General features: G+C 39.6%; 1 protein-coding gene across 1 annotated transcript in view; it reads left to right on the top strand.

Annotated features, from left to right (window-relative positions):
• LOC128264611 (uncharacterized) overlaps positions 1-26270 on the top strand; it is an 84468-nt gene extending 58198 nt beyond the window's left edge. The window contains 4 exon segments of the mRNA XM_053000185.1: positions 1711-1842; positions 18063-18145; positions 18912-19193; positions 21233-26270. Of these exon segments, the coding sequence (XP_052856145.1) occupies positions 1711-1842; positions 18063-18145; positions 18912-19193; positions 21233-21989 (1254 nt within the window). The 3' untranslated portion in view covers positions 21990-26270.
• The last annotated feature ends 374 nt before the right edge of the window (positions 26271-26644 follow it).

The following is a 26644-nucleotide window of genomic DNA, read 5'->3' as shown; positions in this document are numbered from 1 at the left end:
TGTTTACTCACAATGGCCAGAGTATGAACCTGATTAGTAACATAAAGAAAAAAAACAGCAATAAAACCTTTTTAAAACTTTTACAATTTATTTCAATCTATTAATATAATAGCTGGAAACATGCATGATAGAGTCTAAACTCGTTTTAAACCCATTTTATCGTATTGTTTTCGCTTTTCACTTTACAATAAATTCATCATTAAACCTAATTATATTTGTAAATATTTGATTTTGTGCGTTCATTATTCGAATCAATAAATACATAAACCTAAAGCTCATTGACAAATAAATTTGTGAGGGCTAATAACAAAACTAACTCAATACAAGTGAGATTTCTACAAAAAAGCCAACGAGCGAATAATAAAACATCATTAAACTGAATTTTATAGGCATATAAAATCTGTTAAAATAAATATAATTCTCCTAAGAAGTCTCATTATATAAATGTTAGGAACTATTTAATTAAGGCCCTTACAATCACTTTTGTGCCAGTTCAAAAAAGAGTATCAAACTGAAAATCCATAAATTGTCAATCAGAGAACCAACATAAGCACTCCATTAGAAAACACAGCCCTTGAATAAACCTTTTTAATAATTATTGCAATTTCGGCTGGCCAAAGCAAACACATTTATTCAAACTATATTATTTAATTTTGGCTAAATGTCTCGATTTAATTTTCGCGCCACATGGGCAGATTTCATTTTGCAGGCCGTTCAATATCTTGCCAATTAAAGTGAATTGATATTTGGGTTTGCCAAATGCTTCCATAATTATTCGTAACTTTATATGTAATTGCGATTGAGGCCCATTTGAGGCCATTTGCATTGACCAGTATTCGAATTTGAATTTGTAGTTTTTTTGATTTCGATGTGCAATTGGCTGGTTTCGGTTTATGGTTTCTAATTTGCTCAAACGATATTAAATGAATGTGTGTGTGTGTGTGTGTGTGTGTGTGTAGGCAGGCTTCAATCCAAAGCTCAATCAAGCGCATGCACACGTTATGTTTATTTAATTGGCCGACATTAAAATTGGGCCAATCTCTATGCTGTGTTTACTGGGCGCGTATAATTTATGACGACAGAAAGGCCATCTGAAGGCGGCTAATAATGGCCAAAGATACTCATAAAAATCTGGTATATTTTAAGTCAGAATGTTGAGCTCAACAGGTGGTAAATGTGGGTTGAACCAATTAATTTAAATTTATTTGGCCAATTAATTCTATGGAATTTTATTTAATGTTTTTTTTTGTCTAATTAATTATATATTTATTTATTGAGAGTTAATAGCCAAGCGCCGCAGGTTAAGAACTCATAGTTTAAGCGTTAGTCACAACATATATATCTTTATAAATTAATAAATTTCTTTTGTAAGAGGGCTTGAATATTTAATTTAATTAATTTTCTTATAGAGTAATTTTTATACAGTTTTTAAATGATTAGAATTAAAAGAAGAAGGCTTAATCAAATCAAAACTGATTGTCTAAGCTAATTTCACGTTAAATGCTTCCTGCAACAGCCAATAGTAATTAGTTGGCGATTGGTATTGTGCACGAACACTCAATTAAGTGGCGAAGGGAAGGCCACACTTTGATTATTTAGATCCGAGCCCAAGCCCGAGTACGATACTTTGCAAACGGCTTGGTAATTCGATAATGCAATTAAAATGGCAATTAAACCGACTCCTCCGACTGATTCTGTGTCTTTTTGCAGGGCGAGGCAGCCGGCCAATCGGAGCATGTGGTCATCATCGTGATTGTGTTTGGCCTGATACTCGGCGGAATGGTCATTACGTTCATCGTCAATTGCATACGCAAGATAATACGTGATCAGAAGATAATACGCGTAAGTATTGCCAACTTTTACGCCTTTTTTTTTCGCCTGCCCCCCAGTGAAACTTTAGTCTGTGCTCGCGCGTGCCCCTCCATAAAATACTGCCACCACCCAGAAACCACCCAATAAAATCCACCCACCCACTACCCCGCCTGCCGCTCTCTCTCTCTCTCTCTCTCTCTTTCTCTATGTCTCTCTCTCTCTCTCTCTCTCTCTCTCTGTCTGTCTCTGTCGCTCGTTGTGTGCTTGAACTACCCACCACAACACCACTTTAAACCCCTTTAGAATAGTCTCCTAAATGTGGCCACCGCAGGACAGCAAGAATTTATTTCCACACATATATCCACTCTTTTTGTTTGGTTCCATTAGATATGTTGCCAAAAAACTATTCAAATGCATTTCAGATGCACGCTAAACGAATTGCAACACACAAATACCAACAGCAGAGTACGAAATACTAGGGGGTAGTATTATATTTGCATGTTTTTTAGAAAAAGTCTAAACAAAATATTTTATAATTTATAATTACCACGAAAAATATGAAGAGATTCTGAATATTCCAACGTAGTTATGAGGAAAATGCGTTGAGGTGTAAGCTATTATTAGACTTGAAGTAATTTCAATGTACGTATCTAAAGGACTATTCTGAATTATCAATAAAATATGCATCTTTAAGAAATCACATATTATAAATTATATTTTGGTAGTCCACTTTAAAGTTGATAGTTCTGAAAACACAAAAAAGTTGTTGTGTGAAATTGAATCCTCAACCTAACATTAAACTCCCCTGTTTTATATGTTAATCATTTTAGTCATATTTTAAAAATGGTCTGGTTAAACAAAAAAACGGGAAAAAAAGTAGAGAACTACTGCTATTATTTTGTAGACAGCTGTGGATAAAATATGTGCAGATACATGTGAAATCAAATCTGCCTGTGACGCTTTGGCATTGTTTTTTTTTTCGGGTCAGCGGAAAATGTTTCAACAATCATTTGCACTCCTTTAAAGAATCCATTCAGGGAAGTGGGCTCGGGTCGATTGTTAAATAATTTACCGGAACAGTGTAAATTCGAGCGGCTTACACACGACTTAACATGCATTGGCCGACCATGTGTATAATTATACTATATATGAAGAGTGCCTGCGTATATGACAAACTCGTTTTGCATATGTAAACATAATTTGCATTGACTGCGCTGACTGTTTGACAACTGAATCTGATTTGGTTTTGCCATCGGAATGAATATGGGCTATGGGAATGGGGATGGCAGCGGAATTCGGGGATATGGGATCTCCATTAGAAATCGGCCGACATAATGACTGTGCAAAGAGGCTCCACAACTGACAATTGGCATATCTGACAAATAGGCAATGGCTTACACTAGGCCGCTTTCGAATTGCATTCTGGCCTTAATTAAAGGTGCGATTTGAATGGTGGCTGCGAACCAGCCACTTGACTCTGAGGTGGCTGAACACAAAAGGTCAAAATTCAGGTCAGAATTTAATTATGTTGGTTAAAACAGAAATTGTTTTTGATTTCTTTTAAACAGAATGCGAGAAGAGAAATGTAGTAAGAAAATATAATTAAAATAAATAAGTTAAAGTTAAAAGTTTTAAAGATGAGTTTTCTTTGCAAAAACTTCCATGCCAAGATATAAAGCATTCTATAAAAAAACATATTTCCAAAGCTAAAGCTAAAACTAGAATTTACACTTAGAAAACTTATTAAGTGAAGTAAAGGTTAAAATTAAGTTTATTTATTATTTCGTATATATTTTGATGGCTGCATTTTCCCACTCATAACTTAGTAGAGTATATTATTTCCTGGCGCATCCGCTGCATAGCAATGCCTCAGTAAGTCATTCATTACCACAGCACATCGATGAAGTGACGCATGTCACTCAAACCCTGAGATTGCCATTAATTATTAATGGTAATTGTTCTCGAGCTCCAATCCCCATCACTCAAACGATGCGATTTCAATTTTAATTAGCGAAAGTCAAAATTTGGCAACCTAAATCGATGGCTATGCAAATATGGCGAGTGCGTAAATGCCGAATTCAGTGTGCGATAACTTATAAATGGGGCCAAGACGAAGGACTTCGAACAACATTAGTAAAACAATAATAATACGCAGCGTGATAGGAATCTTGTCGCCCTGTCTCATGCGGAAATGAACGCGGGACGTTGAGGGGTGGGCGAGCACTTTTCTCACGCACTGTCTGCCGCCTGGAATTTAATAGACATGCAGGGCACATCCCCTCCTCCGGCGGCAAAAGGAACAGATCTCGGCAATTCTAATGGCGTCTGACACTTTGAAATGTAAAATAGACTTTGACTCTGAGCCCGAGGTGGCTGGGTTCGGCTCTCTATACCCAGGCCACGACAAGTCGATTCGGTGTAACCCAAGGAGGCAAGAATCCCACACAAACTGGAGCTGACTAATCAATACAAATGAAATTTGTCAGTTGAATAAGCAAAAGACAGTCTTACTGAAGCCTTTTCATTCGACTTTGCCATTTCTTCAGTACTTTCAGAAAAATCTTGGTGAAAAATTACGAATTTCTGAATTACTTTGAAAAAATGATTATTACATAAACGAGACTCACAAACGTATTCTCAAAAAAATAACTTTTAAACCAAATCAACCAATCAATAATAGCCAGTGGGATAAAAACATAAAAGTGATATGAAGTACTAAGTACACTCGTAAGAATTAATACAAATTTTTTGAAACTTGAGCTACTAAGTTTACCGAATTCCCAGAATAAATGGGCACTTTCCGTTACTAAATTGTTAAAAATAATAAATTGAAAAAAAATTCAAATCAAGTGCTTTAAAAACTGTAAACTCATACTTGTAGGTATTTAAAAGCGCACAATGAAGACGTTTTCTTAGTTGTCATTTCCTTAAAAAAATGTTCAACTTGTTTTTAAACAGCCAAAACTTAAAAAATGTTGTGAAAAAAAAATATAATATAAAGTGCAAATTTTAACACTCCAATTACTCTGAGTGTGCGAGAAGAGAAACCCACAAAATACAGAAAACCGAGTGCGATTCGGGAGGTCTGTTTAATCAAGCAGCGGACCGCGTCTATAAATATGTGGCCACCGCACAAAAACACAAGGACTGACACGCAAACACACTTAATTAACTCGCTGGCGGAGGAGTCTCATCGGTCCTTCGATGATATTCAATTTGTCTAGGACACCCCGAATCCGTATCCGAATCCAAATGCCACATGCCTTATGCCCCATTCCCCATGCCCCAAACCGAAGTCAATGTCAAATTGAAGCTCCATCGCGAGCATGACCCCCCGGGGGAGATAGAAAATACTAGCAGAAATGAAGCGAACTGAAATGAAATGACTTTTGCCAGGACAACCGGAGGTGGGCCACCAATACCAATAACAGTACCAGTACCAATGGTGGACCTTGACAACCGATGAAGCTGAAGCAGCTTTCCGATATTGATATCGACAGCGAAAGAAACTTTATTCCCGCAATACAGGCAAAAGCCAGTCACAAAACTCTGCCAACCAATGAATTATTTAATTATATAAAAAATAACAAGAACTACCCCAGCTGCGATATGGTTTTGCGTAATTTAATTAGGACAAGCCAGGCATTAAGCCATACAACACAAGTTCAACTTTGGGGGTCGAGTGGAGGTATTCAACTGAACAGCTCTGCTGACTTCCCTCGTTAATAGTCATAATTACTAGAGTGCGAATGCTTCGCAGACAAAAACAAAAAATCAAACTTGATTTTTGCAAATTTAATTTAAATGCAGAAGGCATGGTTTATTCAATTAATTCAATTACCGCCGGCTTTCGTTACGTCCACGACAATTAAATGACATTTTTTTTAAACGTTTGTGTGTCACAATTGATCCCTGTATTTTACAGTTCAGTGATTTTTCAAATTTAATATCGGCAAAGTAAAATTACATGTAAAATTAAATGGTAATCAATTTAATAGGAGCTTCTTGATTTGTTCAAGATATTTTAAACAATTTTAGCAAGAAAAAAATGTATGTGTTAATAAGAAATAATATAAAATTAAAATACAATTTTCTAATAGGCTTAGAATTTGTAAAATTTATTCAGAACAGCCTCATTCGGTTTCCTTCCCTTTTGACTTTAATGTTTGCCAAATTAACAACGCGTCGTATGCGTAATATTTGCATGCACTTTAAGTCATAATGCGCTCTGTATACTTAGGACCGTTGGTGGTTGATTGTGGGTCTGGTGTTCCGTTTTTCGGCGGGAATATATGCCCGTTGGTGCCAGGAAGACAAAGCAGTCATGTCCCGGCTAAATTGTAAAACGGCGTCGTGCGCTGACTTTGCACAATGCCCCCCGGACCCCAGTTGATTCGCATCGAGCCCCCTTGAACTACATTGTCACCGCCACCCCTGCGAAAAATGGAATCATGAATCGAGGGAAACAATGGGGCTGGTCACGGAATCCCCCTTATAACAGGAACTCAATTTGCAAGGCATTCTAGCGGTTTCGGCCAACAAAAAGTCATGAACGTTGAGCGGAAATTGACTCTACTGTTTTTAAGTTTTAGTGGTCTGTGGGGAAATTCACAAAAAATCAAGTGGGTTTTCTAGTATTTTCCAGGAGTGTTTAGTTGGTTTGTATTTAATAAAAAAAAAATGTATAAATCAATAATTTTTTGCATTCCCTTTAATTTGATACTTTATATTTATTTTTTTATTCTTTTTTGAGCACTTTAAAGTGAACAACCCTAAAAAAATCGCGGTTAATTTGGTATTACAAAATATAAAAAAAAACTTTGTGATTACCTGCAGAATTATGTGAAGAAGTAATGTTAAAATCTTCAAAAGGATCGGTTCAGTGGATTTGGAGTTCTGATGTCCACGAACATCGAAAAAAATGTTTTCGGGAAAATCGATTTAAAGTTTTTCTTACGTGAACAATCTGGTAGCACGGTAGCCGGTCGTTTCAAACGCTTTAACTCCAGAATATTCTCAACATATTGTTGATTGAAAAATGAAAATAACTAAAGATTTCTTGATTTTTGAGGGCATTATTTTAAACAATATTTTACATGGAATTTATATATTAATATTTATTTTAATAATGCATGGTTGCAGTTTGCTTTATATATTTTGTGTTGTTTATCTTAACCTATATTTTTTTCCAATGATAACTTATTGACTGAGTAAAGGGTTTTTATTTGACATTTAACGTTATCGGCCCACTGTCAGCGACACCTGAGCCTTGGCAGATGCACGAGGGCTTCAATCTGATTATCGCCTGGAGTGCTAGATGATGGTTGATGGCAGGCGGCAGAAATGTGGGGGGACTTAACCTGCCGGCGGTTTCGTGCCCAAATCCCCCACCACCGAGCCCCCCGCTTCAAAGGATTTTCGGGGCGTTGGAAATTATGCCATCAATAAATGGCAAAGGCGAATGAGCGACTGAATGAATGGAAAATGGGTTTAGTTTTTCTCCTTTTTTTTTTTTTTTTTTGTTCTCAGTTTCGTGGCCAGGCTCTCTACGCATTTATGAAACTGCAGCGCATCACATAAATTTGCACAAAGCGCACATCAAATCAAATCGAATCGACTGGAATCGAACCAAATCAATTCAGCGTCAGCAGATTTGATAAAATCATTCGTAGCGGCAGATATGGCGATGGCCAGCACTTTAATATCCCATTCTGGCCACCAAATGGCGTCCGCATATAGGTTTTGCGAATGCGAAAGGAAAACGCTGGCAACATTCGCACATATAATATATAATAAAACTTATTACCATATTCCAACTGAAGCCGAAGTTAAGTTTGAGTCTGAATCCTTTGCTGCCTGGCTTTTGGCCATGCTCCTTCTATTCTTTCTTGTTCGCAAAATTTTCTGTTGCCACTTAGATTTTATCATGTAGATAAGCAGAAAAAGTATTTCCGCTCACCCGTGCAGACTCGAAATCAGCGAAGAGGATGCAATTTCTTTTGCCCGCTCTGGCCTTTATTTCTATCCCTTTTTTTCGGGGTCCCCGGCAGACGAGGGTCGTTCCAGCGATAGAACATGGAACGAAGGCGATGACGCTTGATGAGGCCCATAATTCATCATAATAGATGTCTCACTACCAGCTGATAAAGGTGCTGGCGCCTTGTAAATTCAAATGGGAAAATGGGGAAATTAGGAGACTAATTTATATGATTTAAGCGCCATGCTTGAGTGTGGAAATTGGGTCATTTTATAAATTTCTTCATTTCTGTTTCAGTCTGTAGTTACCTGAAGTAATTTTTAATGATGCTAATAAAACAGCTCGGCTTGCCTGAAAGCCAACGTTAGTATTTGTGGAATAATTGAAAAGGTTCACATATAATAAATACCGTTTATTTTATATGTAAAGAAATTAATTAAGTATTTTATTTATATTTTGCTTTAAAATATTCTTTGGAGTCGTGGTGGTTTATAACTAATTTACCATTATTTATTCTTATTATAGTTATTTAGTTAGCTTAAACGTATTCTTCAAAAGTATATATTAAAAAACATAAGTGCTAGCAGTATTTTATTCTAGGATTCTCTGTTCTGACATTTAGAATCATAAGAGATGGTAAATAGGTTTAAATTGTTGACCAAATGAGCTGGTAGCAATAAATGTACTTTTTATAACGACCCCACACTTTTCTTATCCTTATCCTTATTTTTTTTTGATAAATGTGCTAAGCTGCAATTTGCCAGAGATTCCCCGATGGGATTTTAGCGTAAACTCGGTGAAAATCTCATCACCGCAATTCATCCTCAAGCGCACCTCGCACCGCAGAAGTCCTTGACGGCAAGCGCCTTCCCCTCCACCTCCACCACCCCCCTTTTGCAGCACCCAGCTTGGGGAGATGCATTCGCATCCTGCCTGCCCCCCTTTTGCACTTCCACTGGCAAAGTCTGCGTTTTGGCCGCATCCTTCGCAAGGCGCTTGCCATAACTGCATGCAATTTGGTAACAACCGCAATGCATATTTGCCCTGCCACCACACTTACACACGCTTACACACACTAACACACTCTAACACACACACACACACACACACACACACCCACACACACCCACACATACCCACTGGCATACTCGTCCTGCATACCCATACACACACAACCCACTGCCTTGAGTGGCATTTTAGTGTTACCATTTAAGCAATGGCAACGACTTGGGTCCTCCCACACTGTAAGAAAATTCTTAGTGTATTTTAAAACTGTTTTTAAAGAGCTTAGATAACTTTAAAAAGTATCTACAAATTGAATAAATTTATAAGAAAACAAGTCCATTATTATGTTTCAGAACAAAGCTTCTCTAAGTATATTTTTTGGTTAGCTTATAAAAGGTATTTATTATTGTAGTTGAGGTATAAATCAACATACTTCTTTGTTTGAAATCCTATTTAAATATATATATAATTTAATATTTATTTATTTGCTTAACACATCCGATAAATTCATGCATAGATAAAATAAAAAAATATTGGAAGAATACATTACCAAGTGCAGTGCATGCTCTCTTGCTCCCGTTCACGTTTGCCACTGTGCCAAAGTGCAAGTGTGCTGGCTTGAAGCTCGCAGTTCTCCGCTCGCTTTTCGCTTTTCGCTGATGCTGATGGTGGGCCAGCGATTGCATGGCGAAAGGCAAACGAAGCGAATCATTGTAGTGATATCCTGATATCCTTCCACGCGCGCTCCCACCTCAAGATAAACTGCAATGCAATGACAGCCAGCACATGCATATCCATAGTTTTTACGGCAATTGCGGCTGGTTCCGACCACACAGCATCCCGAAATGGCAAAATGCTTTTGTTTCTGCTTCACTTGGTGATGGTATATGCAATACTTGCTAGCATTTTATTGTAAAAGTAACACTTTGGTCAAATCGGAGAAACAAATGTCTGAATGCATGAAACATATAAAATTATTAAGATTGGTTCATAGTATTTATGGAATATTTATTTTTTAGGATATATAAAAATTCACAATATTTAGTTAACGGAAAACTTTTCAAAATTTATATATAACAAAACCTTTTTAAAAATCCATGAAATGCCCTTCAAACATTATGTTTAAATACTGAACATATTTTTAATTTTATATATTAAATATTGTTTGCTTAAAAATATAGTTTCAATTTAAGCTCAATCTTCAGTCAATTTTTAGTCATTTCAAATGGTTTTCGGGAGATTTTCATAACTAAAAGACCGCTTTTACAGGGTAACCAGTAGTCGCTGCCCAAAAAAAACATGCATTCCCCAGTGTCTTGTTTTATTATTTTAAGCTCAGTTGAGAATGCATTTTAGCTAAATTTGATGGCACTTCTCATTGTTTCCAAGTGCAACTGTCGCTGCTGGAAATGAGATTGTTGTGTGCTTCATATTTCATAAAAATTAAGTAATACGTGGCGGATGGGGGATGTGGGAATGGAGGGTTCCGTAGGACTCCGGAGAAGTCAGAGTCGGAATCGGAATCGGAGAGGCAGTCCGCCAAGTGTCGGCCAGTTAAAGAGGCCCCCAAGAGCGCGGACTGGCAGTCGTAATGGAAAAACTGCCATTTCCGCCAGTCGCAGCTCATGCGTGCTGGCCGGGGAGGGGGTAAACGGGTGGGTTGAAAGGGGAAAAGCCCCGGGAAACTGGCGGAAAACTGGGGGTGACTTGGCCTCAGCTGGAGGCTAAAGTCTAAAGCAAAACCCGCCAGGATTCGAGTCGGCGGGAGTAGGAACCAGAAACCGAACCAGAAACAGAAACAGATCCAGTACTAGTCGCTGAAGCCGTGTCATGCATTGGGGAAATGCAATATTTTATTCGAAACTGAAGCGAATTCTCTGCAGTCCGCCAGGCCGCACACACACACTCACACACACACTCACACACACACACACACACACACACACACACACACACTCACACACATTCACACACACACACACAAGCTGCTGCACAGATAGATTTCCGGACGGAGTGACGAGTGGAGTACACTCGAAGAATATATCGAAGAGTGCGCTGCAAAAGGGATGGTGTGTGAAAACATTCGTTCGAGTGGGAAATACTTTCGCAGCATGCCTTCTAAAGGACCATTCATAATCCTAGCCGCTTGCAAATGCCACAATTGGCAACTGTTAATTACACAAGCCCACATTGAGGGGAGATGTTGTGGGTCGATTTTGCACAGGCATAATTCGAATCTGGCCATTTATTTGCTTTATGAGCTTTATTGATAGGCAATCAGAGTGTTTAAAGTTCAACAAAATTATACATTTAGCGTACCAGACAAATTTCTTTAATGCCTTGGGTTATTAAATCAAAAACATTTGTAATAAGCTTTCTCAACTTTTACGATATGCAATATTTGACATAGCCATACAAATTTAAAAAAATATTTCATTTTACAGATAGTTTGTGATATCAAATGACGGAACTATTGCATAATATATACTCTCAAAATTATTAAAATTGTGTCTTCAAAAAATTCGATAAATTTGTATTTATTTTAATGCCTGAACATTTGAATACGACAATGTTTGTACATTTTAATATGGGCACTTCTTATGAGAATTTTTTATGGAATTGTCGTCATTTAGAAATTATAAATAAAATTCACAGAAACCTTTAGTAATTTGAAATCGGTTTCTTCAATTGATTGCAACATAAGTGTTAAGACAATTTCAATCATTTGACTTATTGTTTTAAAGATCCTGGAAATTCCCTCGAAACATTATTTTTAAATAAGGAAAATATTTGAACGATACTTTTACTTTTAATTTATATTATCTATTAAAATGCGAGGGTATATTTTTATATTTTAGTTTTTGTACGCTTATTGAAAACCCAATCTTAGAGAAATCTTGGAATTTACTTTACAGCTTTTTATAAAATATTATTAAATTTTCTGCTGGTGCAAAGGGTAAGGACCCTTAGAGAAATCCTTTTCTCTTTGACACCCAGCTGCTAATTGAGAGCCACGAGTTGAGTGCTATTTTCTTCGAGTGCATTGCTGGGCTGCGTTTTTGGGGTCGTGGGCATTGGCTTTAAGCAGCAAGTAATAACCAACTTATGTTGCTAACCGTATTTCTTTCGCTGCCATCAATTTTCCTTAGCCTCCTTCGCAGCCGCTGGACACTGGCTGCATTGGTGAAATGAAGGCGAAATGGGGGCGAAATGAAATGAAATGAAATGAAATAAATCAAGCTGAAATGCAATTCGCAGAAGAAACACTCAGCCGCCGCTCGACCAAAGCCATGAAATAAAGCCAAGAAGGAGTTGCGAGTGGGGAATTGGTCGGCCAGACAAGATGGGGCTAAGTGAAAAGCTTCGGGCTTAATGCGAAATGAAATGCCTTCACGTGGGCGTAACACTTAATGATGCACGTCTCAGTGAATGTCAGTCAATCAATTGATCAATCGATCGATCGATTGGTCTGCGAGTCAATCAGGCATTCCATCAGCCGGCAAACCGCAAAATTTTGAAGGGACATCTGATTGATTTTTGACCCTCCAAAGCATTTGTGGTCTTGGCTGGAAAATCATAATTAAGCAGCAAGGAAAACGACATTGAATGCAGGCCACAAAAAATTTTCGAGTTCCAGTTTTGAATTTTCAATGAACATGATGCGAACATCGTCACGCTTTATGGGTCGGCAATCAAATTTCGGGGAAATTTATTTCCATTTCCTCGCTGCGAATTTGCATACTGGCGGCAACGGCAACGATTGTCAATAATCATAAAATATGATTTGGCCATTAAAAGCAATCGAACGGAGCAGAATATTTCACAAATGGTTGCCAATCAAACAATGGTAGCGGGGAACATCAAATGCAGGTTCGCCGGGAATTCGAGATGCCGACAGGATGTGGCAAGGATGTGGCAGAGATGGGGTCAGGATGTTCGCAGGAAGTCAATAGACGACCCCATATAACCATGTGGCTTCTCGGTGCGACCTGTCTCCTGATTAGAGGCAACTTGTTCGAAGTTAATTTTGCAAATTGCCCTCGAGGAGAGCAGCCAGCACCCAGAACCCAGCACCCATCACCCTTCAGCAAGCGCAAAAGGTGAACGAACAACGAACACTCCTCGAAACCCCAAAAATTCCAATTAAACAAATGCCAAACTTGGCAGCCCACTCCAATCGTGTGTGTCTCTCGTCAGATTTTTGGGGCCTGCCAAAAAGGCAGGAGTCAGCGGAGCGCAAAGCCAAAAACTTTCACACACATCGCTCTCTGCTTTATAGATATGTTTGTTGGCAAACAAATTTACCAAAAATATTCTGCAAAAATTTATTTAATAACGAGGGAATTTATTCGGCTATTGCAACAGCAATAACCATATTCAAATGGAAATCCGTAGTTACGCAATTGTTTTGGCCAATTAAACAGCGTCCAAGACAAACGAATGCGGACTCGATTAATTTGCCCCCTAATTGGCGCAAAGCGTTTGGGCATTAGGTCCAAATCGGCAAACAAACCAATCCGAACTATATCGCAAACCAACTAACTAAACCCAAGCCCAAACCGAAGTCCAAACCCGTGACCACAGAATTGAGCCCGATTGAAATCTGCCCTGCGGTTTGATTATATTTCATAAGCCTAGACCCTTGTAGAAATCACATCTGGCACAGTTTCGTGTGAAGCAAACCACTAATCAAATACACAACTTCGGGAGTTTGGGGGCTGTTGAAAAGGCAGGATACAATGGAGTTTAGTTATCACCCTGATACGCTTTGATTACGCTGTTAAACTTTCACCTTCTAAGTTAATAAACGAGTTTTGCAAAGCTTCAGTAAACTATTCAGAAAGACTACTAAAGGTGTACAAAATTTCATAAAAACGAATTTTATATGTTTGTTATACGATAAATGACATTAAAACAATACAAGGATAAGAGCTATACTAATTTTTTAGAACTTAACGATGATTTCCTTGTACAAAACAGGGTTTATTTTAATAATAAAATAGTTTTATTTGTTAATAATTGCAGTAATTCGTTTTAACAGTTCATAATTAATTTATGTCCAATAATATTCTATTCGTCCATCAAGTTTCAAAAGAACTAGTTGATTTGCTCAGTCGCTCGATGATTAAATGAGTCATAAATGCTTTTCTCTAAACTTGGAAAGTAGCCGAGAAAACGGATAAAATTTGCGGGCAATGAAAGTGGGGAAGGACTGACCACAATAATTTAGCTATAGGCCGCAAAAGGAAGGGAACTTAGCAGAGGGCAAACGAACAAGGCCAAAAGCATAACAGAATCAGAGCCAGACAAACTAACTTGATGGCCGTCATCAGCAGGCCCCAGAAGGCCTGACTTGTCACGTCTTTGTGTCCCCATCTCCATCTCTTTCTCTGTCTACTCGTTTATATCGCCCTCTCTTTCGCTGCCCCTGTCTCCGTCTCTTTCGAATTCCCTGAGTGTATGTGTTTAATGACAGGACAGCTGCAAGCTGCTGCAATCTGCTGCAATGATACCTATTAATTATGGCACAAACTCTCGCAAATTGAGTTTTATTTCCACTGAAGTGGATATTCATTTGCATATCACTCATACGCCAAGTGCACATCGCCAGGCCGCAAATTGGCCGAGCTGCAAGTGGCAAATCGTTGACAATACAATCCAAATGGAATAAACTATTTCGTTTCCCTCGTATTGAGTCCTTTCCGCACCGGCTTAGCCTTCAGGCTTTTTGTCCACTCGGTCTTGGTTACCAGGAAAATCCAGTGAGAGACATGATTAAATTATCGTTGACTTTTGTTGCACTAGCTGCTAGTTGGAGCAGTAGCAGTAGCAGTAGCAGTTGCTGTAGCACCCAGTAGCCCCTGCTGCCGGCAATCGCAATCGAATCGAAGACAAACGGGGTGGGAATCTGGCATAAGGTATATAGAACTTGGCTACTGCTACTGCTCCTGCTCCTGCTCCTGCTCCAACTCCCCTTGGCCAAATCAGATTAGTGGCTGGGATTCGTCGGGGACTTATTGTGTGCATATTGCAAAAATACTATTGTGCTACAGCAATTGCCTTGGCTACCATTTGCTTAGAGCCATATTGCAATTTTGGTATTATATAAATAAACCGGATTGCATATATTATTATATTGTCCAATGCGATTATTTATCATGCTTAGGGATAACTTATATCATCTTTATTTTTTTTGAAGCTCTTTGATAGTCTTTTATGTCCACCAGCATTATTCAATTTGTATTTTTGACGTCTTTAAATTTTAGACTAAAAGATTTAATCATTTGGGCAATATTTTTTTCAGAAAATGCTTAAATTTCTTTTATACATTTAAAAGAGGATTTAAAGTTTAAGAGTTTATCTGCTTAACAGTTGCAGTTAAGACTGTAACGAAAAGCCTGTCAAACTGAAATTTGATGAAGTTTTACTTCTGCCTCCAATCTTTGAAAGATGCGTAACAGTAACATGAATCAGCTAAGTGTTGAAAAACGCTTTTTTAAAAATCAACTCCAACGCCTTCAAGCTTGGGCATTAAGAAAATGTTAGTGATTTTATTTGTTGCTATAATTGGGCAACAATTTGGGAACTGCATCTTATCGTTTGATTGTCGTGATTATGCTTATTAAGTAGCCAGAGTTGTCATCATCATGCATGCAGCAAACGAAGCACACCCTCCTCTATCTATTTTGCTCTCGCTCGCTCACACACCCATAGCCACATGCATCAGTAGAGTTGTCTCGCTCTAGAGTTGTCTCCTCTCACTCTTCTCTCTTGGTTAAATCGGTGATGTGAAAAGCTCACACTCTTTCTCTGTCTTTAAATCAACTTCTTTCTTTCTCTATATCTATATATCTCCCTCTCTTTCTCTCTCTCTCTCTCTACTCTATCTATATCTCTCCCTTTCTCTCTCACTCTCTCTCTCTCTCTCTCTCTTCTGCCTGTCTTCTCTTTCTGTTTGTGCTTCATCCACAGGAGGTGCCCGCGTTGAGCGACGGAATCTTTCACATTGATTCCTTTATACTGGAGGCACCGAAGAGCGCGATTTTCGTGGGATTACAGAATGATTTCATGTGCGAATTCTCCTACTCATCGGACGGGCAGTTGGCGCCCAACGTGGGGCATGAGGCCCGAGATGAGCAGGCGATTGGTGGCGGCGACTCCGACTTTGATTCGCAAATGGATTCGCCCAAGCAGACCTGTGACTGTGATTTCGATTTGAATGTGGATGTGGACGAGGGCCAGCAAATGGATATGGAAATGATGGAGGAAGATGAGGAGGAGGAGGACGAGGAGCAGGAGGAGGAGGAGGAGGAGCAGCAGCTGGCAGAGGATCAGGAGTATGACGATGGCATAGGTTTCAGTTGCGACAGCGACAGCGGCCTCACCCTGCCCGAGGATGACGAGGATGAATTCGTTCTGGTCACAGGCCAGTGCCTGCCGCCCAGCAACTCCAGCCACAGCCACTCGTGCAGCAGTTCGATGCAGTGCAGCAGCGGCGGATCGAGCGGCGGCACGGTGGCCAACAGCTCGTCCACCTCCATGGAGCTGGACATGGCCCTGACCCCGCCACCGCCACCGGCACTGGCCAAACCCAAGACCAACCAGGCCCATCCCCTCAAGTTCCTGCACAAAATCATCTAAACAGAAAAAGAAAAACAAACAAGAAAGAATGCAACTCGAAATTTATTCGCTCACGTTTTGCGGTGTTGGTGCTTTGACCACCTGCTGCTGCTGCTGCTGCTGCTGCTGCTGCTGCTGCAGGCAAACCTGCACGAACATCATTAAAATCAGGCTGGCAAAATTCACAAAAAACAAAAAAAACTTAAATCCGAACCGATATCATCGAACCCATTCTCCATTCTCACTGTGGCCCGACCCAACCTTCGTTTTTGCCCCGTCGTTCGTGCCGAGTTCACCGCAAACCCAAAATCAGAACAAAATCAAATCCTGGTCCTTGGGGGGATGTGCAGTTTGCTGGTTGGTTGGGCGCCGCCATTTCCCCCTTATTAATTTAAGCTGCTTATTGTAGGACGGGGCTATATCCTAGATATGCCCCCAGTTAGGTAGGAATGCCCAATGCCCAATACCCAATGCGACATTGGGCGAACATGGTTAACAGTATTATGGATATAACCTCATTAAAAGGCTTACAGTTTGTGGCAAGCAAAAGGTGGATCAGATAGAAATAGAACAAAATAATGAGCCCTGCATCTTGGCTGAAATGGAAACGAAATAAAGTTTGCATAATTTTACCGCGCCCTTGGAATCCCTGGTCTCCCTTTTCGTAACCCTAAGTAGTTATGGCAATATTGTAATAGTTTAAGTTTAATGTTCCCATTGGACAATCGTGCAATCCGAAGTGAAGTACATAGTTAACTGTTGGCTAAACGAACGGCTGCCAAAAACAAATACCGCACAAAGGCTATACAAATATATAAAAATATATATATATATATATATATATAGTGGAAAATAAATATATATATAACAAAATTAAATGTGTACCGCCAGATCATTTGACTGTTAACTTTGGAAATCAATTACTTTTTGGCCTGGGTCAGAAGGTGAAAGAAAAAGGGAAATGTGAAACGGGAAACGAGGCAAAGGTACTCGCATTTCCTTAGCGATTTGCATTGAATTTTCATCATTTTTCCATTATATTGCTCGCGAAACAGAAAGAAAGTAATTGGCAAGGGAGAGAGACTGAATGTTTGCCTTGTATTCCGTTATGAATGCAATTTGAGGTGGTTTTCAACTGGGTGGTTGAGTGGTTGAGTGGTTGGTGGCCATCGAGATTTGCACTGACTGCAGTTCGTCCTTCATTATTCTGAATTTACGCATTAACGCTTCCTTTTATGCACAGGCCATCAAGTGCTCCCCCCGGCAGGATTTACACACCCTGACCCCTCTTTTATATATATGTATATTATATATACACACAATCGAAGTATTAATGACTGCAAAAGAGAGAGAAAGAGGGTGGTGGCATCAGGTGGCCAACTGGCTTAATTGCTCTGCCACGCCCCATTTTTCCAGGCCCTCCTCCATAATCCACAGTGCAGTGGGCTTTAAGGATATTATATTACGCGCTCTGCAGGCACTCTCGATGCGAGAATCGAGCTTAACCCAACAGTTCCCTTTCCCTTCCCTTCCCTTCTTTACCAAATTAATTGAAAATATTTATTGTTATGCTTATTACATTGGTCTTACCCCCTTCCCTCTCTGTCTATATATATATATATATGTATATATCCTTGAATTCCTGCAGGAGCACATCCGGGAGTCGAAGGAGAGCAAGCTGGACGAGATGGACCACAACTCGAAAGGTCGTTCGAGGGAGAACCTATCCAGGTGAGTCACAGTCTCAAATTGCTGGAGTTTCGAGAAGGCAGTGTGCAATGCAGTGCCTAATTGACAACACCATTTGGCATCAAGTATTCGCAGTGTGTGCACTTGCACCATGCCGATGCACTTATGCAGTTGCTCACCATGACAACTGATTGTGGGATTATTAAAAAGCAATGCATTCTTTATCACCGGTTTTACTATACCGTCAAATGCTGCCAGTCCTGAGTCCAATGATATATTTGCTTAATATAAACACTTGCTGGGTTGTTGATTAAAGTTAAAACGTAATTTTCCAGCCAAATTGTCTACTTAGGCTTCAAGCTGATAAATAGGTTCTAATGAGCTTGATACAAGTAATTGAAGTCCTATTGAAACTTAATTAATATGGGACCATAATACGCAATTAAAATATGTCAATTAACTAATTATTTTGCTTAATCGCAGCTCAAATACTTATTTGGTCATTAAACTTTAACTTGGCTTAAATTTAATTACAAAATTTAATTTACAAAAAAAAAAACTACTCAGTAAACATTATCCAATGTAAATTAATATTTGGAGCAATGCTTAATACTTACTATTTAAATTAGTTGTTAGGCCGAAACACTTAAAATGTGGTGCACTTTAATTATTAAAAAAGCCTTTTCAGCTAAACAACTTGACTTGGTCTCTCATAAAGAGACCACAAAATTTTGCAAATTCCTAAAGCTTATCATTATGCATGATAGAACTCTGAAAATTTAATCCTGGTGTGTTTTCCGCCCCGCAGGCAAAAGCACTCGCAGACCTCACTGCAGATCCTGGACGACGTCTCGAACCGGTATTACCGCGAAGCGGTTCCACTCTCGACGCAGTCGAGCAAGGCGGACTTCAAGGAGAAGGAGCACAGCATCCTGCGCCGCCATGCGGACATGACCCAAACCAGTCTCTGCGGAGTGGGCGAGGACGATGGGGAGTCCAGCTCGACGACCACCGCCACCCACGAGCTGATGACGAAGGCGGCCATGTCGGCGGTGCCCTCCAATGCCTGCGACATGGGCTGTCAGACGAGGTGAGTCCAAGTCCAAGTTCCAGTGCACATCCCGATACCGAATCGATACCGATCACGAATGTGTGGTGCAGTCAAATAGATGCCAGAAAATTGCAAAGTCAACGGCGGACAAACACTAAAAACAATGACAGTGTGCGGAGCCCGGTTGAAGTTCCGGAATCCAGAAGGGTAGAAGGGGGGTTATTTGAGCTGAGCGCTCGAACAACACAAATCGATGCAAATATTTGTATTTGCATGCGTCTTTATTGGATATGGGCGACACAGGTCGGGAGTCGGGAATGTGGGTTAGCACCAGGATGCCACGATGGGCCGACAGACAGACAGACAGACAGACAGACAAACATGGGCACTGACAGGCGGAATGCAGTGACACAATGCTGACGACGTGCCCAGATGAAGATGATTCATGCCACCGAATAGTGATGGGAACGAGTCACTGTCACTGTCACTGCCACTGCCACTGTCACTGTCACTGCCACTGTCACAGCCAAACTGCTACAGGTTGTTCGTGTGTGATTTATTAGAGGGCTGGCATTTATCATTGTACATAGGCGACACAATGCCCAAAAGCGGTTTAGATTAAGACACAAGTGGCCTAAATGTGAGAAACACATTGTTATTTTGCCTTAAAACCATAAATTATTTAGATGTTTGCCCGATGCCTTAACTTACACAAGCAATATAACAACTTTTAAATTGTATAAAATACAGATGATTGACATGCGCCCAAACTAAAATGTTAAAGATTAACATATAAGTGTGTTGTAAATATAATTGTTGTAATTTGATTGTTCTGTTTTGTACTGTTTAATTTTAATTGGTTTAATAAAAAACTACTCCTTGCTTTTCTTCCTAATTTGATGGTGTTTGATATTTTATATTCTGTCCCAATACTAACACAAATGATTATTTTGTTTTATAAACTATTTACATAAATTTGTTTGTGAGTTATGCCATCTGTAACTCACAAACCTCTAAAAATGATAAACATATTTATTCAATTTTTTTGGTAGATACATATTTCGGTAGTGACCTCCCACACTGGTCAGCACTGCCAAAGTGTTAGGTAGTTATCTGTCAACGGAATCCTGTTTGTAGACCATATGCTTTCACAGCCATCTGACGGATTCAATTCGGCTGATTGGCGCACATCATTGTGCGACACACCCTGGCCCATGGCTACGCAATAACCTTTGAGCTAATGGATGCCCCTCATATGTATCACATTTCTGGCCCGCACTTAAAACAGAATTCTTAACTTGGTCACAACGATTTAATCATTATAGAACAGACGTAGATTTTAAAAGAAACTAACCATTTCTAAAAAATGTCTATTTTCAATCAAATTTTTTATTGATAAACTGAATAAAACAAAAGCTTAATATCAAAAAAAATAAAGAATTCGCTTTCACATTTATTTACTCCTCTTTAATTTTAATTTTTTTTATGGTATTTTTCAGTAAGTTTTTGTTTGCCCTCAAGTCTTGGCGCGCAAAAGTGTTGCATACTTCTAGGTCCATAAACTAGTGTACTCTATACAAGTTGATAATGACTACATCTGGGAGTTTTATGGAGTATTTGAGCTTAAATTCTATATCTGCGATTGGGATCGTTGTAAATATACACCCAAGATAAAAGTGTCATCAAAGTGAAACTATTGTTACATGAATTTTAAACTATTGGGTATACAAAAATTTCTGAATAAGATGAGTAGTAAATTAATACCACAAAAGTATCAAAATAAAACGGATCTGGTTTCAAAATAAGGCCTTAGACTTTAGTTTTAGACTCTTCGGTATAGAAATGAAATTTAGAATTGAATTAATTTTATTTTCTAGACACACTTATTAAAAATAAACTTTCCTATTATATTTTTGGGTGCAACATAGTTGGTGCAATAAAATGTCTATAATTTGGCTAAGGTCGGACATTTTACAGTGTCCTTGCAAACGATTGCCTGCGTGTGTGACTGACAAATATTAAAACCTTTCGCTTTGCTTTCTCTTCTCTCCTCTCTTTTCACCTTTCTCCGACCCCAGGGAATCGCTGTTTGTCAACAGTCCCGGAATTGGACCGTCGGCGAGTGCGGGCGTTGGCGTTGGTGTTGCCGTTGGCTTGGGCTTCGCCGTTGCTCCCGGCGGCGGTGTTGCCACGCTAATGAGACAAAAGTCCAGCTCCTCGTCGCTGGGCGGCCACAGCGGCAACGGGGGCGGGGCCATGATGATGCCACCGCCGCCGCCCCGCTTCTTTTCCACCTTCGGCTATGAGCCATCGGGATCGCCGGCTGTGGCAACGCTGACAAGGCGCAGCATGCACCAGCAGCAGCAGCAGCAACATCCGCAGCAACATCCGCAGCAGCAGCAACATCCACAACAGCAGCAACATCACCAGCTGCCGCGCCAGGAGTCCATGGAGATGGAGGAGCGACACAGCGGCCGCTCGCACTACGGCGGACTGCTGGTGACCCCGACGGCCAAGCCGCCGCAGGAGATCTGCCACCATCATCACCAGCACCAGCAGCAGCCACAGCAGCAACAGCAACATGCACAGCAGCAGCAACATGCACAACAGCAGCAACAGCAGCAGCGAATGCACCATGCACATCCGCATCCGCCGAGTATTGCTGCCCGCCTGCCCACGTTGAAGGGACACGGGGCCATGGGACAGACAACGATCCTGCCTGGCGGCAACAAGCAGCTGCAGCAGCAGCAGCATCAGCAGAAAAACGAGGAGTCCAAAGTGTTCATCGACATACGGAATTCAGCACCAGACGTGATTATCATGACGTCCCATTGACATTTAAGGATGGCCCGCCAATCAGCAACAACAACGGTAGTGAACAGGAGCAACAACAACAGCAACAACAGCAGCTACAACAACAGCAACAACAACAAAAACAACAACAGCAGCAGGAGCAACAACATGAGCAACAACTGCAAAAGCAGGAACAACAACATCAGCAACAACAACATGAGCAACAACGGCAGCAACATCGGCGGAAGGAGGAAGCGTTACAGCAACTGGACATCGGCCAACATATTAACCGCAGCCGCAGCGTCGCTGATGACACAACAAGGACACGAAGGCGGCGTCGCGTTGCAATCAGACAAGGGGCTGTGCCACTGGTGTTTTTTTCGCCCACCCACCCACTTCGCCACTTTGACACACCCACCACCACCACCATCAGCATCACCGCCGCCCACATCCGGCTTGCATTCCGTTGCACTCGTTTCGCGCATCCTATCTTCCTTTTTAAAGTGAGGTGAACACGGTCTTTTAAACAGCTGCAGTTAAGAGTTTCTGTAATGAAGACTCCAAACTTTTTCTGTAACCATTTATTTTGTTTCTTTTTGTGCTTTTTAAAGCGACACTTTAGTATTTTAATTGCCATTTGGTAAAGCTGATGTGAGGAGCAAGATGTATGTATATACAGTATGTATATACAGTTGCGTTAAATATAATAATGGTTTTTAAATTCCTTCACTGAAATACATACTTATAGCTCATTGACCTTATAAAGTATTTAAAAGTGTATATTTTAAAATTGAAATATTTCATTTTCAGTTAGCTCAGCTTTTTACAAACATCCTTAAATCAATGAATACAATAGAAACAAAGAATTTAAATAGCTTAAAATATATAAATGAATATAAATAGCATATTAAAAACAACGCAAGTTGTTTGTTTATGTATGTTTTTAAAACTAAGCCCTCTTTTATGTTTTTTAGTGGAAGCTAAAAACAAAGTTAAGATATTTTTACTCCTAAAATGTTTATATTTTTTGATGGTTGATAAAATATTTGAAAACTATTATTGTGGTCTTCACCGCAGCTGTATATATAAACACATAGGGGAATCTTTAAGAAAATGACATCACTAATCGAATTCAGCAAGTTTCTATATACATTTTTTTTTTCTAAATTTTCACACTAAATATATGTCAAGTTCCACCCAAATTGGTTTTAAAAATTGAAGCAAACGCCAATTGCAGTTCCTTAAGACGAACTAAAACCGGCTAATGGCTCGACAACGACTGGAGCTGACTGGGCGAGACAAATGGAAGATGTGTCGGTCCGTTGGCCTCGGCCAGCCCCTTTGCGATAGCCAGGTCCTGTTCTGTTCTGTTCTGTTCTGTTCAGTTTTAGGGAATGGAAAGGAAAAGCCGAAGAGTTGTTCCAGTTGTTGTAGCCCGTAGCCGGCGGACCGCAATTGCTGGCGACATTTGCCGGACGTTCTACGGCTGCGACAGCGGCATTTTCAGCTCGAAAACAATGCGAACGCAGGACACAAATACGGATACGGATTTGGACGTGGATGTGGATGTGGATGAGAATGCGGATACAAATACGGGGGAGTGGTGGGCAGTGCAGACACTAAGCAGACCGCTGACAACGTGGCGTATGAGCAACATGTCCCAGAACATTGTTATCGGACTCCGAACACCCACCATTCAACATCGCACAGCGCCCAACCCACCTTGCCATTTTTCCACTTTTCCTATTTTCCCCAACATGTTTGCAGCTTGGAAAAATGTTGGACAGCAACTTCTTCATTTACATGCATTGCGGACGTGGTCCATTTCACGACGATGTCGCGACCAGAGTCCATCCATCACGGGCACGTGCTCGAAGCTCCATTTCGGGCTTGGGTTATGGGATTGGGTTTGGGTTTGTGCTTGGGCTTGGGTTTGGGTTCCGCCAACTCCCGCCAAGCAATTTGGGCGATAATAGTTTTAAGTGATTCGGGAGTGGTACACTCCGCTAGATTTATGAAACTCAATTCTCCGCCCTAGTCAAAAGCCAACCCAAATGCACCTTTTTTAACCCATTAATTGGCCATGGTCGAGAATTCAACCCGCGATTTGTTACGCTTTTCTGAGCCAGCGAAAAGTTATTATTTTTAAAATTACAAGCTTTTTTTCTGTGTTTGAGCTATAAAATATATTTTAAAAAAAATTGAAATCAAATCATCATTTACCAATTTTTAACAAATGTAGAAATCTAAAAAAATCAAAAAATGATACGATATATTATATTACTTTTTATTCCGATGAGTTGGCTTATTCTCTTTATTACAAAATTGACAACTACTTTGGTGAAGACTAAAGCAATTTAAAACCAATTTTAAGCCATGATAATTAATTGAGTAAATTGTCTCTTTTAATGGATTTGCAAATTTTTGTGTTTTTCTGCGTTTAGATTTTGTCTTCAGCAGATTTGTTAAAGTACTCGGTACTGCAAAGTGATCGCCAAACTGTCGTTGATTTTCGTGCAGTGTGCAATGGGTTAACGAAGCACCTTGGCAATCTTTTTGGCTCATCGGATATCTAAGTCCCTTTCAATTAGATAAATTAGCTGGCCACAGATTTCTCCGCACCTGAGAAAAGTTGTCCCCAGAACCGGGCTCTGGAATCTGTCGGTCCGCAATTAGCGTGGTCACCGTAATGCGGTTGGTTTTGGGCTTGGGCATTGGGTTGTGGGCTTTGGGTTTCGGTTGGCCGGGATCATCCCGGTGGTTTGAGTGGTCTGAGTGGTTCCGATGGTGTAAATATTGTCGCAGCTGGCCAAAAAAAAAACGAGAGAGGGGGTGGCTGATGCTGCTACTAAAAAAAATATAGATGACGATGACAATGAGCGAGAAAGAGGGTGTGCAAAATCCATTTGATTGATTGAATTTAAAGAGCAGCGACAGCCAAGCGGGAAAATAGGGAAAAGCGGGAAAATAACAAGACCGATGTCTGATAATGATAATGGTGATGATGATGGTGCAGTGCTGCAGCGTTTTTTTTTCCGCTCTAGGGAAAACTCAAATCATTAGAGTGATTAAAGGTTGAAGCAGACATGACAAGAGTTCCTTTGACTTGACTCGGACCCTCATCTTCTTGAGTTCTCAAATCAGTCATGGCAAATTCTTGGACTCTAATATCTGTTATGAATAAGAAACCTAGCCAATTGTTCATTATTTTGACGGGGATAATTTACATTTAAATTTCTCATTAGCTATTTCACACCTCTAATATGCATATTATGTGTTTTGAAGAACCCTTATCATCTTGAGCTCAAAAATCAGGCAAGACAACCACTTTTAGATACAAAATAATTGATGAACAAAATATACAAATGCTTAAAGCCCACAAAATGATTTTAACGGAAGGAAAATGTTTCTCCATTTGTGGCCAATTTCTTAAACCTATTATGGATAACATTTGTTTCAAAAAACCTCGACTTTTCTGAAACCCACAAGCTGCTCTAACATCCTGAAAAAAAAAAAAAAATAAAAGGCAAACCAAATGAATTTAATCAATTGTAAATTTATGTTTAGGAAATTATTCACTACTCTAATTTGTTATTTCCTTTAAAAATAAAGTTAAGGATCAGGAAATTATGTTCGAATCATAGAAAAATTCACAATTCTCATAACGACATAATTTCTTAAAAATTTTAGTTAAGGGCACGGAAATGTGTTACCGTTCCGTTTGTACATAAAAGTAAATAAACGTAAGATTGTTTTTAGTCTTAAACTTAAACTACTTATAATTGTTAAATGAATTTTTTCGGTTTTGTTATAACCCTGAGAACCTAGGGCACTTTTTTCTAGCTAAAATTTAAGATGAAATTTAGCGATTTTACTAAAAACAGCATCAAGAATCTATACTAATGAAAAACAGAAAACAAAAAATTAATGGATTACAATGTGTACTATAAGTCAGCTATGCCTACGATTAAGTAAAATGTACGATAATTTTTTTTTTATAAAAACATATACATAAATACTTAAAGTATCAAAATGAACTACAGAGAAACCCAGCAAAAAAATATTTAAAAAACTTGTCTTTTTTTTCAAAATGACTGCAAGCATTGTAATTGTAAATTGTCGAGCGACAAAAAAATGTATACACATACGAGCATTAATTAAATACTTAAAAAAAAAAATGATTCGATATGTATGGATTAAATGGATACGGCGTAAGAGATAGAGGAGCAGAATTATGAGTGAGGATTTGTGAGTGTTTGAATGCGTGTAAAATAAGCCCCAAAGCGATCGAATAAAAATTAATTTTTGTGGAAATGTGAACAATCAAGGTGTTGTCTTGTTTTTTTCTGGGTGTTGGCACTCCAATCGCTCCATCCGCCGCCCGAAAATATGCCATTAGTCGGTGAGATCGGCCCGAAAGTAGACGGCACTCGAATGTGGATAAACACGGAAGGCGATTAGCGATGGCAGAGGCGGGGGCGGAGGCCATCGGATGACCCAATTAGAGGGGAGCACACAATTCGCAATCGCATTGTGTCGGAACAGACTAGACCGCCCGGAGGCGTCACAATCACGGCAGAAACGAATCGCTTAATTATGCGGGGTATCAGCAGAGACTAGGATGTGATGGACTCTTTATAAGGTTGGTAACAGGTCGCAATGGGTCACTATCTTAACACGCTACACAAATATAAATA

The sequence above is a fragment of the Drosophila gunungcola genome, unplaced genomic scaffold (assembly GCF_025200985.1).
Source record: "Drosophila gunungcola strain Sukarami unplaced genomic scaffold, Dgunungcola_SK_2 000075F, whole genome shotgun sequence".
Classification (NCBI taxonomy): Eukaryota; Metazoa; Arthropoda; class Insecta; order Diptera; family Drosophilidae; genus Drosophila; species Drosophila gunungcola.
The sequence above is the reverse complement of the archived record's forward strand: the minus strand, read 5'-3'. Positions and strand labels throughout refer to the sequence as shown.